General features: G+C 32.2%; 1 protein-coding gene across 1 annotated transcript in view; it reads left to right on the top strand.

Annotated features, from left to right (window-relative positions):
* LOC115891450 overlaps nucleotides 1–18,530 on the top strand; it is a 174,274-nt gene that overhangs the window by 92,726 nt on the left and 63,018 nt on the right. Inside the window, exons 2-3 of the mRNA XM_030911902.1 lie at nucleotides 1,286–1,421; nucleotides 7,154–7,349. Coding sequence (XP_030767762.1) covers nucleotides 1,286–1,421; nucleotides 7,154–7,349 — 332 coding nt within the window. The remainder of the gene's footprint in view (nucleotides 1–1,285; nucleotides 1,422–7,153; nucleotides 7,350–18,530) is intronic.

The raw sequence follows: 18,530 nt of genomic DNA, 5'->3' as shown, positions 1-18,530 counted from the left end.
GTAGCATACTAATGTGAAAATCGTATTTTTGTAGCTCTGTTCATAAACCAGAAACCCTGTAAAACACTCAAAACATGGAACTAGAAGTATTTTAAATATATTTAATCTATTTTGGATAAATGTACTATACAGGGTTTCCCAGAAATAAGTGCAAGTATTTTAACTGGTAGTATAGTTCTCAACGCCTATGAGTTTTTTTTCGCGAAAAAAAGAATTTGGAAATTCGAAATTTTTTGAAAAATTTTTTGGATTTTTTTTAGTTTTTAGTTAAGAAACATAATTTCTTGATAATATGGCAACGTAAGTATTAGATTAAATTTACAAGAAAGACAAAAAATCCAGAAAAGATCCAGTGTAACTGGATCTTTTCGTGGTGATTCGGTAACTTTTATATTTTTTTAGTTATAAAAACGAGATTTGGTATGTTAGTATATGACATAAATTAGGATTGATTAACGTATTCGATTGTTTTCGGCCATTTCCGGTTTTACCGGAAATTACTACAACTTTTGATTTTTAAATGGCACCCCGGGATTTTTTTACTATATTCGATAGAAAATGTCACTCTGAATTGAATGACATATCATATTCAACTTTTGACATTTTGGTATATGGTTTATTTGAAATTGTAACATGCGGTTCATAACGACAATTTGACTCGAAATACCAAATGTGTGGTATCAAATTATTCGTAAAAAATGCTTTTTCTAAATCTACTAATGAGCCACCTTCGTTCCATTTGAAAAAATTGAGATATGATTAAAAATACGAGTTGAGCATTTTCTAACTGGTCAGGACAAGGCACTAAAAACATTAGACCATCAAATCTATTTTTCCAAGGCTCCTTGATGAATAATTAGTGTTTTTAATATAGCCATGGCACTCTAGATTGAATTTTAAAATACAATTTTTTATTAAGCGAGTATGTCAAAAGTTGACATATGATATGACATTCCATTCAGAATGTCATTTTCTATCGTATAAAGTAAACAAAAATACCGAGAGTGCCATTTAAAAATCAAAAGTTGTAGTCATTTCCGGTGAAACAGGAAGTGACCAAAAACAATTGAATACACCAATCAATCCTAATTTATGTCATATACTAACAATACCAAATCTCGTTTTTTTATCTGAAAAAATAAAAAAGGTATAGGGGGCGAGCCACTTTTGAGACGCACCCGGTATATAAATTAAATTAAATAATTCAATTACAACTTACTTGTACTACTATAGCAAACAGTAGGTTGCAGAAAATATTTATAATTTTTGTTTATTATTGTTTCAGTTGTCTTTTGTGACTATGCCGCCTCAGGAAGATCACTTCAGTTCATCGAAGAGTACATTCTACGAGAAGTACTCCCAACATATGGCAACACTCATTTTACAACAAGCATATCGTCTTTACAAACCACCTTGTTTAGGTAAGTAAGATACAGTCAAATAGCTATTTTAAAAGTGTTTTTTTTTTGGCTTAAAGTGTTATTTTTTTATACAAATTGGTTTATTATGGTAATTTTAAAATGTTGACCAATAGTAGTTTAAATGAAAACAAAAGGTACAACCAAATTAGGTAGAATACAAACAATAGACATATACTGTACGTAATCAAGAGCCTTGATCAAAATTTATTCAAATAGACGAGTTTTTTAGAATTCAGGAAATCGCAAGCCTTTGTTATTAAAAACAGACAATTATAGAATTAAAGGTGTGATGGTTTCACTTGCTTGTACATTTTAGCGAATCTATTACCTTATTAGTTTTTTATTGTTTAATGAAATTGAAGAAATTAATTATTTAGTTGGCTAGCGGAAACTTAACGTGAATTTGCGTTGAACGCCTTCTTGAGTAACACTTTAGTTAAGTGGTTCATGCGCTTATATACAATTCAATAAGGATATCCGGAGATCTGAGATATAATTACACAATCGCAGTGAGTCGTTATAAAATTACTGCAAGTAGCAAGGAAGAGCAGCCTAGTAATAAGATAATATCATGCATTAAGCATAGTAATTTAGTTGTGATTTTATAAATTATTTTTTACGTGTTGATTGGACAAATTATTGATAATTCAATAGAAAATTCTACATATTTTTTAACTTACTGGCATTGAAAAGTATTCTGATTTTTTTTGCCAATGAATCTCTTGAATTGTAGAGAAATTCACCAGGGCAGAGATGTAGAATGTAGAATGAGGGGGAGGAGGGAGGGGAGTAGTCACTGCAACCTTAAAGATTTATAAGTCTATAATAAGATCTAGTATTGTGTCCCCCTTCCTTGAGTTATAACTCATCATACAGCCCCCAAGATTGATGTGTTACTATCATACATGAGGACCTGTTGTAGGGGGGACAGGGTATTTCTCCATTCTCCTCTGACAACACATATTCTTCCTCCGAGGGTATACAAGTATACACCCTTCCACCATTGCGGTTTAGCCCTCCGTGCTTTTCGCAGTCGAGGAGTTTGTCTCCGGCTTAAGTACCCGTGAGGTGGAGGCTGGAGGATCTGTCTCCATTTTCTCTACCTTTTTAACTTGGTCTCTCCTTAGACCTGACACCGGTGTTGTCCTGAATCTATATAATACCGGATATGTCCCTCTTTCTCTATACTGGAGGATCTGACCATGACCCTCCTCCCTCGAGATATAGACCCGCCAACTCGATGTCAGTCTTTGCATTGGAGTTCTGAGCCTGGATAAAGGCTCAACAGGTAGGCGGTGTCTTTTCCCTTGCCCTCGGCAGAAAGACCGTGATGGTCACTCCGTTTGGAATGTTTTTCCCTCCACTGCAACCAGTCCCGACCCTTGCCAGTTCTTAAGCTTAGATGCCATTTCCACCAACCAATCCGCCGATTCTTGAGAAACACAATCTATGAGGCGCATGACCACCCGAAAGTGTATACCTGCATAACGTAGCTACTCCTTAAACCCACATATTGTGGACCCTTGCGTTGCAATCCGCTCGCTACTGCTTCGTCCAGTATCGCCTCTTCTAGAGCCGACTGCTGGTTGGTGAGGACAGAGATGAGCGAAGAAGTTTATAGTAGACTAGCACTATTCTAGTACATTCGCCGAATCACTAGTACTAGTACATTTGCCAAAATTCACGTCAGACCTTAAAAACAAAGGTAAAAAAGGACTCAAAGCTGTAGTGGTTCTATTAACAGGGCATTTTTTTATTTGAAGTTTTTCTATGTAGAAAAGGCCTCTATTAAAAATCTATTAAAATAATGCAAGAGTCTAGCAGCAAGACCAAGACCAAGATTGGAACCTGCAAGACTATTTACTAATTACACCAAAACCAAGACAGTCTCTGTATTTGTCGTCATAAATATTCTGAGAAAAAATTATGCCTACTGGAAATTAGAGACTTTAAGTTAAATATTTTTAGTGTAATTCTATAGCATCACCTCAAGGTAGATGCGCGGATTCAACTTTAGTTATAATATAACGAACAACATTGTAGTTAGGATATTCCTTCTAATTCATATTAATGAAGACTCACATCATTTTTAATAAAGTATACTGCGATATCACAAAAACACTTTTATTCCCTTTAATTATTTTTTTCTCTTTTTCCATTACAACCCAAGTCGAAACCTATAGATATTAACACTATGATGCCATTATAGTACACAATAATTAATTATGGGTAATATTATTATTACGCATATATAAATAATAAATGCCAGTAATTAATAATATATTAATAATAAATGCCAGTCAATGTTATTTTTTCATCAAACTGTTAAAAATTACATAAACCAATGACATGCACCAGAATGACTAGAATACTTTAATTTAAATTTTGGATTACAGTTGAGGGTTGGAACCTTTGGTGTTATACAGCAAAATATAAACACTAAATCACCACAATACACCAAAACACTTTTTTTTTTAATATTACAGGCAATAAATGCAGCATTTACAGGCAAATAAATTACAGGCAATTAGATGCATATGAAAGCATCAGAATTAATAAATGTAAAGATAGTATGAACAGAGTCAACGGTCCAATTCCTTCAAGTTCTTTGTTCCTACTACTCTAGTGGCGGAAATCTAACCGTTACGCTCAGTTGGCTCTGACTCGGTTGGCTAGATTTTGCCACGCCCACTCGGTGCCTACTGAGCGAGTATATAAACGCTCAACTTGTAGATTGTACTTTAGTTTATAATCATCTGCTGATGATGCTAACATGGTTAGCGAAACGCGCGTCCAGTGTAAAATAAAAGTGTTTTGGTTTGGTTTTAGTGGTGATTTAGTGTTTTTATTTTGCTGTTAAATTTTGGACGCAGACCAATCCAGGATTCGGAAAAGGGGAGGGTTAGACACAAAATTTTACTCAAAGTACATATTCCAGGGTCGTTTGTGACAAAATAAATTAATAATATCGTATTATCGTTGAACCTAAGGGGGGCTTAATCCGAGGTATAAACCTCCGAGACGCAGATTACGTTAGTTCATTTTAATAGATATCTTTCTTTTTCTTAAACCTTTATTCAATATTTCAATTGTGATTTTCTTGGGTATAGGTTTCTCTATTAAAATTAAGTCATTTCTGGATCTTTTTAAAGTTGAATTCTTATATTAATGGATTTTTTATATTAATGGATCGATAATATAAGAATTCGATGGCCGAAACAACATCTGAGATGCATCAAAATCGAAACGTCGCGTCGGCAAATAAATAATTTTAAAACATCAAGGAATCATTTAATTTTTAATAGGGAAACCTAGACCCCAGAAAATCACAATTGAAATGTTCATTTTAATCATCAGCGTTGCAGATGATTAGAGTGAACTAAACTGGAGACTAGGTAATTACGCTAATGATGCTAAAATTGTTAACGGAATGTGCATTTAAAACATTAATTTCAAAATTGAAAATTTGATGCTATTTTTAAAATTTAAAACCTTTGCAAACAATTAAATAATTTAAAAAATATGCTGAAATATCTGTAATGAAGTTAGTTCCAAGGTTCTTAAATGAAGTCACACTGGAAGATTGATGAACTTTGGTATATAAAATTATAGAGGGAAATGAAAATAGTAGATATTTCTTAAATTGCGTAATTTATTTTTGGTGATGTAGCCTAGCATAACAGTAATTTGGTTTTCTCTCAAAATTATATTGCGAATTGCAAATGCGGAAAATAACCTTATTACGATTTCGTAACAAGTTATTTCATCTACGTAAGATTATTTATAGTCACAATAAATGAAAGATTAAATAAGGAAATCTTGGTGTGTAATTATTGATTGTTCTGAACCTATATAATTCCTTTTAAACGTTTTGTATATTTTCAGAAAAATATATATGGAAAACAAATAAACCATAAAACAAATGAACGAATATGTAAGATTGATTAAAAACAAAATATTTATACAGGGTGTCTCAGAAATAAGTGCAAGTATTTTAAGGGGTGGTAGATCTCGATAAAAGAAACATACCTATTTTCTCTTTATCGTTTTTCAAATAAGTCCAAAATAACGGTGTTATTTTACTTTGAAAATTTCCAAAAATAATGACTTTTACTAAAATTTTGAGAACCACTGGATCTTTTCTAGATTTTCTTTCTTCTAAATTTAATCTACTACCTATGTTGCCATATTATCAAGAAATTATGTTTTTTAACTAAAAACTAAAAAAAATTCCAAAATTTTTTTCTAAAAAAAAATTTAAATGTATATCTCCGAAACTAAAGTTCCAAGAAAATTCGTAATATATCTAGAAATTCATTTACCCACTAGTAGTTATAAAAAGCATTTTTGGTAAACTCTGTCTCAAATAGTTTCTGAAAAATAAAATTAATTTTCTTAAAAAGGTCCGATTAAATGAATATCTCCGAAACTAAAGTTCCAAGAAAAGTCGTAATATATCTAAAAATTCATTTACCCACTATTAGTTATAAAAAGCATATTTGGTAAACTCTGTCTCTAATAGTTTCTGAAAAATAAAATTAATTTTTTTAAAAAGGTCCGATTAAATGTATATCTCCGAAACTAAAGTTCCAAGAAAATTCGTAATATATCTAGAAATTCATTTACCCACTAGTAGTTATAAAAAGCATTTTTGGTAAATTCTGTCTCAAATAGTTTCTGAAAAATAAAATTAATTTTCTTAAAAAGGTCCGATTAAATTAATATCTCCGAAACTAAAGTCCCAAGAAAAGTCGTAATATGTCTACAAATTCATTTACCCACTAGTAGTTATAGAATTTGAATTTGAATTTGAATTTGAATTTGAATTTGAATTTGAATTTGAATTTGAATTTGAATTTGAATTTGAATTTGAATTTGAATTTGAATTTGAATTTGAATTTGAATTTGAATTTGAATTTGAATTTGAATTTGAATTTGAATTTGAATTTGAATTTGAATTTGAATTTGAATTTGAATTTGAATTTGAATTTGAATTTGAATTTGAATTTGAATTTGAATTTGAATTTGAATTTGAATTTGAATTTTGAATTTGAATTTGAATTTGAATTTGAATTTGAATTTGAATTTGAGTTTGAATTTGAATTTGAATTTGAATTTGAATTTGAATTTGAATTTGAATTTGAATTTGAATTTGAATTTGAATTTGAATTTGAATTTGAATTTGAATTTGAATTTGAATTTGAATTTGAATTTGAATTTGAATTTGAATTTGAATTTGAATTTGAATTTGAATTTGAATTTGAATTTGAATTTGAATTTGAATTTGAATTTGAATTTGAATTTGAATTTGAATGTAGGTGGCGCCACCTACAAACGGGAGTCATATTGACATCAAAATCAAATTTCTCATGTCAAAAAACTCGAAAAAATCGAAATAAAAATAAAACTTCTATACCCAGTATCTCCGAAACTAAGCATTTTAGGATATACATACATTTATACGAACTTTTTTACTTATTTTTATCTGCAGAATATGCTGCCGAAGTTTCAGTACAGTTCGGACCACCCTGTATATTACTCATGCATATAAGACCAAAATTCATATTTAATAATAATTTGTTTTTAATAGAAAATATTTATAATAGTTTATATTGTTGAACTCTCTCAATCACTTTCCAACCAGATGAAAATACCTCAAGAATTTAACCAACTATATAACACTAAAATAAAAATCTTTAAGTTTATAACTCTGTTTTTTTTTCTATTTTCAGACAAGAAGCGAGGGAAATCTTAAGGAACGCCGTTAATGCCTCAGAGGATGAAGCGGTCATTCTTTGTGGCCACGGCTGTACAGATGCCCTCAACAAATTAATTTGGGCTTTGGACATTAGAGAACCACCTGTGATCTTTACCGGACCTAGCGAGCACCATGACAATTTAAATATGTGGCAAAAAACTGGAGCTAAGGTAAGATTTATATAAGTTAGTAAACATATAAGATTAGGTATCAGTAATTTATATATCTGTATTTGTTTGTATCTACTTCAAGATAATATTCAGTCTACAGATGAGGAACGGAATATCTAATGCTAGCTTTACGTGCTTGTCCAAGCTTCTCCAAGACATTGCAAGCCAAGCCAAACTTCTTTTTCCACGTTTGTACAGGGTGGGTCAAATTCGACGCTTTTAAATGGAAACACCCTTTTCTATAGGAGATAGACAAAAACTAATACCGGTGTCTGGAGCTTAATTTTTGTCAAAAACATGATGGTGAAAACCGCATATCGATATCTGTTACCGTTTCCGAGTTACGGGGTGTTTTTCAAAAATATGCATTTTTAACAAATCGGTGTAACTTTTTTGCTATGGAAAATTTTGTTTTTTTACGAAAACATTTCCAAAGCACCTTTTTACGTAGAATTTAATGGTTTAAGTATAATTTTTTAAAATTAATAATTTAAGAATTATCAACAGAAAATTTGATTTTTTATATGAGACACCCTGTATATTTTTAATTTATTGAAAAGAATTTAAAATTAGCTTTCCAAAAATATAACACACTTGATATTTTGCTCAATTCCTCTTCGAGATATAGAGTATATAAAAATTCGCCCTCTTTAAATAAGTAGGCTTTGAACGGCACAGGCTGTAATGCAAAAAAATTCTAGCTGTGAGCATCAATTAAAACGAAAATAATATCTGCTATGAGAGATGCAGAATTTTATAACAATTTAAAATATATTTAACCAACATCAACACATTTGAACTATATCTAATAACAATAAAAATAAATAGCAAACCAAGACATGAGATTTTGCTACAGGTGTTCGACATATCGACCGTCTTCTGTTATGGACAGACAGGTCAGTTTTTGAACATTTCTTGCGCAATTCATTAACTCGATGGGGGTGAAAGCTAAGTATTTTTAATTCTTGTCTAGATTATATGGAAGAATAAGGAACCTTCATTCTTCCGCAAATATGTGCATAGGATTAGATCCATGGGCACTAAGGTAGGCGGTCTCGACGGCCAATGGCTGGGATCTTGGTTAGCTATTCAATTATTCTTGAAATTGGCTGCAAAAATTTGCTGATAACTTCAGCGTTCAGAGGCGGTGCGTCGTCTTGCTGGAAATATAATGTTTTTGAGTTCCATTAAGGGCATATCATCAATAAGGGGTCCAAAGCCTACTAGTTACAAGTGGCGAACTTTTAAAAATTCTGTATTTTGAAGGGGATTATAACAAAATATGAAGTGTGCTATATTTTTGGAAAGATAATTTTAAATTCTTTTCAGTTAATTAAAAATATATAGGGTGTCCCAAATAAAAAATCAATTTTTCTGTTAATAACTCTTAAATTATTAATTTTACAAAACTTATACTTAAACCATTAAATTCTACGTAAAAAGGTGCTTTGGAAATGTTTTCATAGAAATACAAAATTTTTCGTAGCAAAAAAGTTACAGCGATTTGTTAAAAATGCACATTTTTGAAAAACACCCCGTAACTCCGAAACGGTAACAGATATCGATGTGCGGTTTTCACCATCATGTTTTTGATGAAAATTGAGCTCCAGACACCGATATTAGTTTTCGTCTATCTCCTATAGAAAAGGGTGTTTCCATTTAAAAGTGTCGAATTTGACCCACCCTGTACACTATGTCCCACTAGAATAGCTCTCGGCTGTATCTCGGAAAGTATTAGCCGTAGGGCATACGGAAAAAAATATTTATAACTAAAGGGGCTATGAGAAATTGCTGGAAATTATTTTCAAGTTTGTAAAACGGCCGCTAGGGGGCGCAACTGCTATGGAAAATAAGAAAATAGAATCTTTACACACTTTTACCTATATAATGGGTACTATAAATAATAGCTTCATAATCTACAGTAAATTTTCAATTTTTTTTTTGTTAGAACCATTTCCCTATCTGCTAAAATGAAGTGGTGGGGGAAGGTTAGATCTATCTTTATTTAAATGTTAATAACTCCGGACTGGATGATCAGAATCCAACAGACGAGGGCTCATTTAAAAGAACGTTTCTTGCTCTATATTATACCATAAAAATAATAATAATAAGGTTTTGAACGTAGACGCTAGCTGATAGTAAAGAGTAGTAAAAGCTTAAAAAGTCAGCGAAAACCGCATCTTGATATTATCTTCTTTCAAACCGAAGATATTAGCAAAATTATAATAAATACCAAACAATAAGCCCTTAGTTACTTTATTTTTATAACACGGTATCAGGAGCCCTCTTGATTATGCCCATTCTAACAAAAAAATAAGATAGAAACAGTTAGTTTATTTTAAAATCGACGAAATACCAGAATACCATAATACCAGATGTATTAATATCTAATAATAATAAACAGTGAACAAGAAACGATGATTCAGTGAAGTTATGGTAGGCTTTGGAAAAAAGTTGCTTTTGACGTAATAGTATAAACGTCAAATTGTTATTAAATCAACATTTTGATAGTCTTAGCAGCCTTTTTTTAATCTTCTAATTGCTTTTTCAAAATGCCCTTATTATTTGAAGTAGTTGAACTTGTTGGGGCATTTTGAAAAAGCAATCAAAAGATAAAAGAATTTTACAAGGGGCAATTTTTTATAGCCCCTTTAGTTATAAATATTTTTTCCGTAGGCCCTACGGCCAATACTTTCCGAGATACAGCCGAGAACTATTCTTAGTGGGACACCCTGTACTTGTAGACGCTTACTGAGGCTTCATAAGCATGTAAAAGTGGCTTAAAGATAACAGAAGAGTGTCAATATATAGATATACTACTATTTGGTTGAGTTGGAACATGTTCCACCATTTTTTTCATTTTATATTGCCATTTTAACGTTTTAAACAGCCTCTACACTTTGCGGAGAACTCTTCAAAGCACCTTTCGTTCTGAGCTATTTCCAAAACGTGGCGGTATCTGTACCCGAGGCAAAGGACTTTTTTTCCCTAAATCTCAGTGAAATAAGACCTAGACTATATAAAGTAGCTGTTGTTACGATAATATTTCGTTAATTACATCTCGTTTTATGTTGATATATATTCCGTAAGATTAATATTTGGACACGCTTTTATACAGCGCTTTTTGCAAAATAGCTGGCTAGTTTGAAAACTAGCCAAGTATCCATTTTAGCCGTGACATATATAATAATAACATGGTTTGATATAAATTCATTCAAAAATAAGAAATAATTAGACGATTTTTTAAATACTTTAACACCGTGGATTGCTTCTGAAAGTATTTCCAGAAATGTTTTGCGAAATGTTTCACGAAGTATTTTCAGAAATATTTCGTAAAACATTTAGAGGATAGTGTAGGGGCTGTTTTAGACTGGATTGAATTATATAAATTGCTTACAAAATGTAGAAATAATGTCTGGCCAAACGAGTCATTGAAAATCTTGACATCCAAAAATTGACAGAAAATTAAATTTGCCTATGTATTAAAATGACAGACACAACCATCACTATAACTTTAAATTTGACTTGTCTATTTAGCAAAATTTTACATGTATTTTGGTATTGTATTGTGGAGATATCTGTAAAAACTATCAGACATGTTTAGAATTCTTGTCGCCTTGTCGCAAAATCACGTAAAGCATTTCCAGATATTCAGAAACATTTTGTAGGTGTTTCGCATTTAAATTTGTAAAATGGTGCTTTACATTTTGAATTGTAGAAAAATAATCAGACAGAAAAAAAAATGATATGGACCTAGCTGAACTAATAAGGTTATTGTTTACTCCATATGTGTGCATCGCTAATAATATAAATATTAGTTATTTTTTGTAAAATACCAACAATACATATTCAGTAATATGAATAGTATAAATATGACTTCAGAGCTTTTGTGGATATGTTATATATTATTTAGAAATTACGTTTGAATTTAGTTTTTATAGTATTTTAAATAATAAAGTCAAAGGCATTTTACAATGAAAGAATTTTAGGGTTAATAAGTATAATAAAGTTATATAAGTACCAATTTCAGTTATATACTCGTAATGCAATAAGAATCTCAAATAATTATAAATAATTAATAATCATTAATAATAATAATTATATTCAAATTATCGAAGTATTGAAAAATTTTCTCTGTTTTAACCTTATCGTTTGAGCCGAATTTCATTCTCCGAACCATGTTTTCGACCTGCAGAATAAAAGGAAAACTCGCATAGAACCAAGTCTGGTAAATACTCCGTCTGCGGATAACCAGTTCTCGTCATAATCTATATGGCAAAAAAAGAAGAATGTATCAGACATGCGACAACCCGAAACGGCTTGTATAACGAAATAATATAATTATAACATTTTTGAAAACTAGGTATCACAAAATTTCTGATTAATACAGTATTATGATAGGAATTCTTGAAGAACTTTCAAATATTAAATAAGAAGGAGCCAAGATGTAGACTCTGTTTTGAGGATGTTTATTTAACAAGCAATATGTGCACTACTTTTGTAAATGCCAGCAAAAAATATACAGGGTATTCCTTTTTATTCGCCTTGGTTGATTATACGAAAACGGAAAGACGTAGAAACAAAATTTTTTTATGGGTATAATTTAAAATTATTTGAAATGTATAGGGTGTATCAGAACTAAGATCCATACCAAAGTTATATTTTTTCTTATGGAACACCCGGTATTATATTTCATTATTGTATTCTTGAACATAAAATCAGGCATTTACTATAAGGGTTTAATATGTTTAAATATATTAAGTTTAAAAGCTTTGGTTTTTGAGATATATAAAGATATTTAAATATGCATGCTATAATAAAAGAGTTTGTCAACACCTTGTATATTACTTTTCAGAATTAATTCTTGTGCTGACTTTGAAGCCAGAGAAATAAACTTTATTAAAAAATTTGATTCTTTCCTTAAATTTATACAGGGGTATCAAATATTGCTGGTTAAATATTTATTTTACATAAAAACTTCGTTATTTCAAATGCAACGCTATGTATTTTTTTTAAATACGTCGAAGCAGATTTAAATGTCCTTTCAAACTATATTAGGGTTTCCTATACCTATCTGGTTCAGATTTTGAATAAAAAGCGATTTTTCAATAAAATTGTAATCAAGATGGCTGGTGTCGCCGTGGAAATTTTCTAGTGACACTTAGTAGTTATTTTCAAAATCCACATTAGTTTATGGACTTTATTTAAATATATAACTAAATTATACCGCTATAAACCACACTATAAATTTATAAATAAAGTCCATAAACTAATGTCGATTTTGAAAATAGCTACTAACTGTCAGTAGCAAATTGCCATGGCGATACCAGCCATCTTGATTACAATTTTATTGAAAAATCGCTTTTTATTCAAAAGTTGAGCCAGATAGGTCTAGGAAACCCTAATATAGTTTGAAAGAGCACTTAAACCTGCTTCGACTTATTTAAATATAAACACATATTGTTGCATTTGAAATAACGAAGTTTTTATGTAAAATAAATATTTAAAATAACCAGCAATTTTTGATACCCCTGTATACATTTAAGGAAACAAACAATTTTTTTAGTAAAGCTTATTTCCCTGGCTTCAAAGTCAGTACAAGAATTAACTCTGAAAAGTAATGTACAGGATGTTCAGAAACTTTTTTATTGTAGCATGCATATTTAAATATCTTGAAATATCTAAATATCTTGTCATCATATTAAACCCCTACAATAAATGCCTTATTTTATGCCCAAGAATCCAAGAATGCAGTAAAATACCGGGTGTTGTACTGACTTCTGACACACCCTGTACATTTGAAAATAATTTTTAAATTATGCACATTGCCTCTCTACATATACCCATAACAATTTTTGTTTCTAAATCTTTCCTTCCTTCTTCTTCTTCTTCTTCCTTCTTCATACTAGGCGAATCGCCTGTTTGGTTTCGTCGTCTCTACCGGTCAGACTGACAAGTTGTCGCTCCATCGTTTTCGTGGACGTCCTAAGCTTCTGCGACCTAGCGGTGATTTGTCGCGTGCAACTCTCACTATCCTTCTGTTGTCCATTCTGCTGATATGCTCGTTCCATTCTTCCTTTCTGCTGAGTACCCACTCATTTACATTTTCCACCTTGCACGCTCTTCTTATGCTTTCATTTCTCTCCCTGTCCAGAAGCGTCTTTCCAGCTATTCTGCTTCTCTCATTCTGTACTCTCATTTCGGTTGTTTCTAGTAGTTGTTTAGTTTTGCTGTATCAGGTTGAGTTTCTGCAGTATATGTCATTATTTGTCGTACCGTTGCCTTGTAAATTCTCGCTTTAGTCTCCACATCAATGTTTTTATTTCGCCATATTGTATCATTCAGGCATCCTGCTATTCTGGTTGCCTTCGTTGTCCGTTCTCGCACCTCCGCTTCTACATCACCATATCCTGAGATTTCTATGCCTAGATACTTAAACTTCATCTCTTGCTGAATAACATTGCCCTCGACTTCCAGTTTGCATCTTAGTGGTACTTTTGATGTCGTCATGTATTTAGATTTCTGGGTCGATATTATCATATTAAGTGATTTGGCAGTGCAATTAAATCGATGTAATAAGCGCTGTAGATCGTTCTCATTTTCAGCTACCAATACGGCGTCATCGGCATAGCATAGAATAGTAATTTCCTGGTCGCCCATACTGTATCCCTTCAGTAAACGTACATTTCCTATTATTTCGTCCATAATGATGTTGAAAAGAAGAGGGCTCAGGGAGTCACCTTGTCGGATACCACAGCCTACATTTATTGGTTCGGTCAGGACCCCGTTAATTTTAGCTTGAATTTGGTTCGCTTCATATATGTTTTGTATGGTTTTAACGAGGTTGTGTGGGATTTGCCTATTGTAAAGAAGGTGTACAACGTCTCTTAGCTGCACACGGTCGAACGCTTTTTCTAAATCAATAAAACACATATACGCTGGTTTGTTATATTCGATTGATTTTTCTGTTATCTGTCTTATGACAAAAACTGCGTCTGTACATGATCTGCCCGATCTGAAACCTTGCTGTTCATCTGCTAAGCATGTTAAGTCGTTTATTTTGGTTGTTATCACTTTTGTCGTAAGTTTTAGTGTGGTGCTTAGAAGATTTATGCCTCTATAGTTTGAGGGCAGCTTCTTATCTCCTCTTTTAAACATCAAGATAGTGGTGCTGGCTCGCCATTTATCGGGTATCCTGTGTTGGTAAAGAATTTTTTGAATCAGGGATGTTAGCTGCTGCATGAGACTTTGGCTGCCATATTTAAGTAATTCGTTTGGGATATCATCTTGCCCTGGGCTCTTCCTATTCTTTAGCTTTCGAAGGGATGTAATTATATCGGCTGCCTCAATCTGTACGTTGTCGTTGGTCATTATTTCGGGTGTATTTAGTTCAACCTCTATTTCTTCTGATTTGTATAGTTCTGACAAGTAATGATATGTGATTTGTTTCAACTAACTCGTTAATCTCTTTTCTTTGCGTTCCTATAAAGCGCCAAATTCGTTTTTGAAGTCCGTAGAAGTCACTCTCCATTCGTTTAGAGAAAATTTCCCAATGTTGGTTTTTATTTGTCTTACTAGTGCTGTTGTCTCGTTTCAGATGCGTCTATATGTTTCGAAAGATTCTCGTGTGCGTAATGTTCTGTAGTTGAGCTATGCTATTTTTTTCTCTCTACATTTTTCTTTAATTTCTGGACGGAACCACGGAGTTTTATTTATTTTGGTGCTATTATTTCTTTTTATAGACCGGGTGCCTAAAGCTTCACATGCGGCCTCTTTGATGTTGTTCTTTAGTTTCTCCCAGGAGGTATTTATGCTATCCTCTGCTTTTATTGGGTTTACTTGGATTTTCTCTTTTTTCTCTACTGTTTTTCCGTTACCTACATCTTTCCGTTTTCATATAATCAACCGAGGCGATTGAGGTGCGCCACCCTGTATAAAATGTTAAAAATACATTTTAAAATATGTAATTTATTTTCATATTTTTTGGCCACCCATCGTTTTGTGGCGATTCTCCTGACTGATTTTGCAACGTCGTATAAGAGTTCTGGGCTCGAAAGGGTTTTTGTTTTTGTCCTGAACACTATAGTTTTTGTTACATTGAAAAATATCTTAATTTTACTAATAACAAGAATATAAAGAAAAGCTAAAATACTACAAGCCAATGAATTGACATAATTTGCATTTTTTGGACAATCATTTGTTTTAGAATCAATCATTAATTCTAAAATCCTCGAACATAGCATTGCCAACTATTTCACTCATTGTTGATCGCTCCGTATACGAACCACTCTATTTTTAGTATAGCCCTATATCACAGTAACAAAAGCACTAAAACCAGCTCATAGTTCCGATTATTGGCAACAAACCAATTATTTTTAGACTGTTCGTCGGTAAACAAATTCCAATATAGCCACTACAATAAATTTTCTGGTAGATTTTTTCTACTCGATCGATGTTTTGGTTTGCAGTCGGCTAAATTGCGGGCATGTAGGAAGTTTATCTAGTTTTCGGCGTTCCAAAATTAGCCGATCAAGGATAACGGAATCTTCTATGATGGAGTTCGATGCTGTAGCTGTGCCAAGTGCTTTGCTCTCAACTGTCAAACAACGCCTCTTAGCTTTATGAGATTCGTGAAATAGACTCTTCCTTCTGTCAAATTTAGTTTTCCGATTTATTTATTAGACGGCATTAGAGATGAGCTAAAATCGCAAACTGCGATTCAATCGCAGCGATTTTAAAGTCGCAATCGCAATCTGCGATTGGCTCTCATGGGAAACTGCAATTGCGATTTCTTTTATTTGCGAGTTTCAATTTAGGCAACCATTATTACTATAGCTTCGATTTGCGACTTTGTTGCGATTTTGCTGCGATTGTGATTTTGTAAACTGGGACCTTGATTTCTATCTGCGAGTTTGAATTTTTAGGAGTTGCGATTTGCGATATTGTTGGGTGTTTCTCAAGAGTCGTACATCCCTATAACTTTCTTATCTTTTCTGATAAAAAAACGATATTTGGTATCATATTATACGACATGAATTAGGATTGATCGCCGTATTCAATTGTCTTCGGCCACTTCCTCTTTCACCGGAAATTACTACAACTTTTGATTTTTAAATGGCACCGTCGCGTCGCGTCGGTATTTTTTTACTTTATTGGATAGAAAATGACAGTCTGAATAGAATGGCATATCATATGGCAACTTTGGACATTTTTGCTTAAGACATCGTAGGGTAACAGGTACAGTTCTTGGCCACTTAAGGTAGCTGTGTTATAATTTTTCGAATAAAATTATTTTCTCTTTTGAAAAATTACCTAGATTGTGTTTTTCTACTAAGTAACAGTCACAGATTTGAGGATATATTTTATTTCTTTAATACATTTAGTGTAATCAAAAATATTAACAATTTGACAAAAGTTAAGAAAAAAATACAGTTATTGGCCACTTAACTACTTTTACCCATTGTTGGCCAATGCAAACACAGTTGTTGGCTAGCTTAACGGGAACAAAACAATGTCCTACTTTTCCTGAGTTTTCCTGAGGTTCTTAAACAAAACTCACACCTAACACCAATCTTTGAATTTGTACGAATGGTAGTCTCTTTACTTCCTTTTCTTTCTGGTGTTTTGGGCCAGAAAAAGTATTCATCTATTGTTGATGTTCCTGAGTAGTCTAGTGAGTTTTCTATTCTCTTTTTATTTTCCTCAATATTTTTTTGAATATGATTACTTGAGCTTAGGTGTATCGGAGAAGAGACTTTAGAACGAAGGTCTGCATCCAGTACAATATCACCTTCAAATACTAAGGGAATTTTTAGCCAACCATACCAACAGGTATGGTAGGCTACTAAGATCAGCAAAAAAAAAGTTTTTTTAATTTCACTCAAAATGAGTTATTTGGGTCATAAATGACCTAAATACAAAATATTTTCATGGTGTGTCTCTGTCTGTCTGTCTCTCTGTCTGTCCGTCTGTAACACGATAACTCAAAAATCGCTGTGGCACCCGAGAATCTGGCCATTAGTTTTTGGTGGGGTGGGGGTTGGTAAGGGGGTATGGGAGGGGGTTAAAATTTAAAAAAAATCGTTACTCCAAAATTACAGTAGCTAGCGAAACGCGGTTTTCAATTTAAGATTAGAAATATTTGCAACAAAATTTGTAATAACATCAAAATCAGTCAAAGTCGCAGTTTTTGAGATAAAAAAAAATATCAAGTATGGGTGGCTATACGTGCCTCCCGGCGCCAATTTTTTTTAATAAAGTAAAGAGTATTTTGTTCGATAGAAAATGACACCCTACATAGAATGACATATAATATGTCAACTTTTGGCCTTTTTGGTTTAAAAGTTTTTTAAAAAATTTAAAAGTATTTTAAATTTCAATCTAGAGTGTCATGGCTGTGTTAAAAACATTAATTTTCAACCAACGAGCCTTGGAAAAATAGATTTGATCGTCTAAAGCTTTTAGCTCGGCTTTTAGTGTCTTGTCCTGGCTGATGGTTAAAAGATACCCCCCCCCCCCAAATCGTATTTTTATTCATTGCTTTTTGGGCTGGGTCATTGGGATATTTAGAAAAATCATTTTTACGAATAATTTGGTTTGGTATATAAAAATCGCAATAGAAGGGTTACAGTCGCTGTGATTTAAAAATCGCCATCGCAGTTTCAGATTGGAGAATCTGAAACTCAGTTTTGCTCATCTCTAGTCGGCATACTGTTTCTGATTCCTTATTTTAAATGGGGATTGGTGGTCCGACTTAACAAGGCTACTAGGGTATTTTTAGTGTTTTAAATGATGATAAATTTTTTATTGTCTTGAGAGTCAATGTTAAGCTATTAATGTTGGAAATGTCAAGGTGGTAATAAAGACTAAAATTATTGCATTTGATTTAAATTCAATGTTTTGAAAGAGACTTTTACAACTTGCATGTTTTAATGAGAATATTCGGCCCAAAACTGAAAATAACTGGTAAATCTACAGTAACAGGCAATTAGTTGATTTGCTCAATCTGTATACTTTAATTTAAATTATATGTTGATTTTACATGCTCTAATTTAATGCAAAATTAGTTCACTTTTCTATACAGGTATAATATTAGATATCTTAATTCAGCTTAGTTAAAAATAATAATAATCCTGATTTTTTTATTTTCTTGGGATCTAGGTTCGGGAAAATTCTAATTAA

Source organism: Sitophilus oryzae, unplaced genomic scaffold (genome assembly GCF_002938485.1).
Source record: "Sitophilus oryzae breed Bouriz unplaced genomic scaffold, Soryzae_2.0 scaffold_1181_pilon_pilon, whole genome shotgun sequence".
Taxonomy (NCBI): domain Eukaryota; kingdom Metazoa; phylum Arthropoda; class Insecta; order Coleoptera; family Curculionidae; genus Sitophilus; species Sitophilus oryzae.
This window is presented reverse-complemented; position numbering and strand designations above follow the sequence as displayed.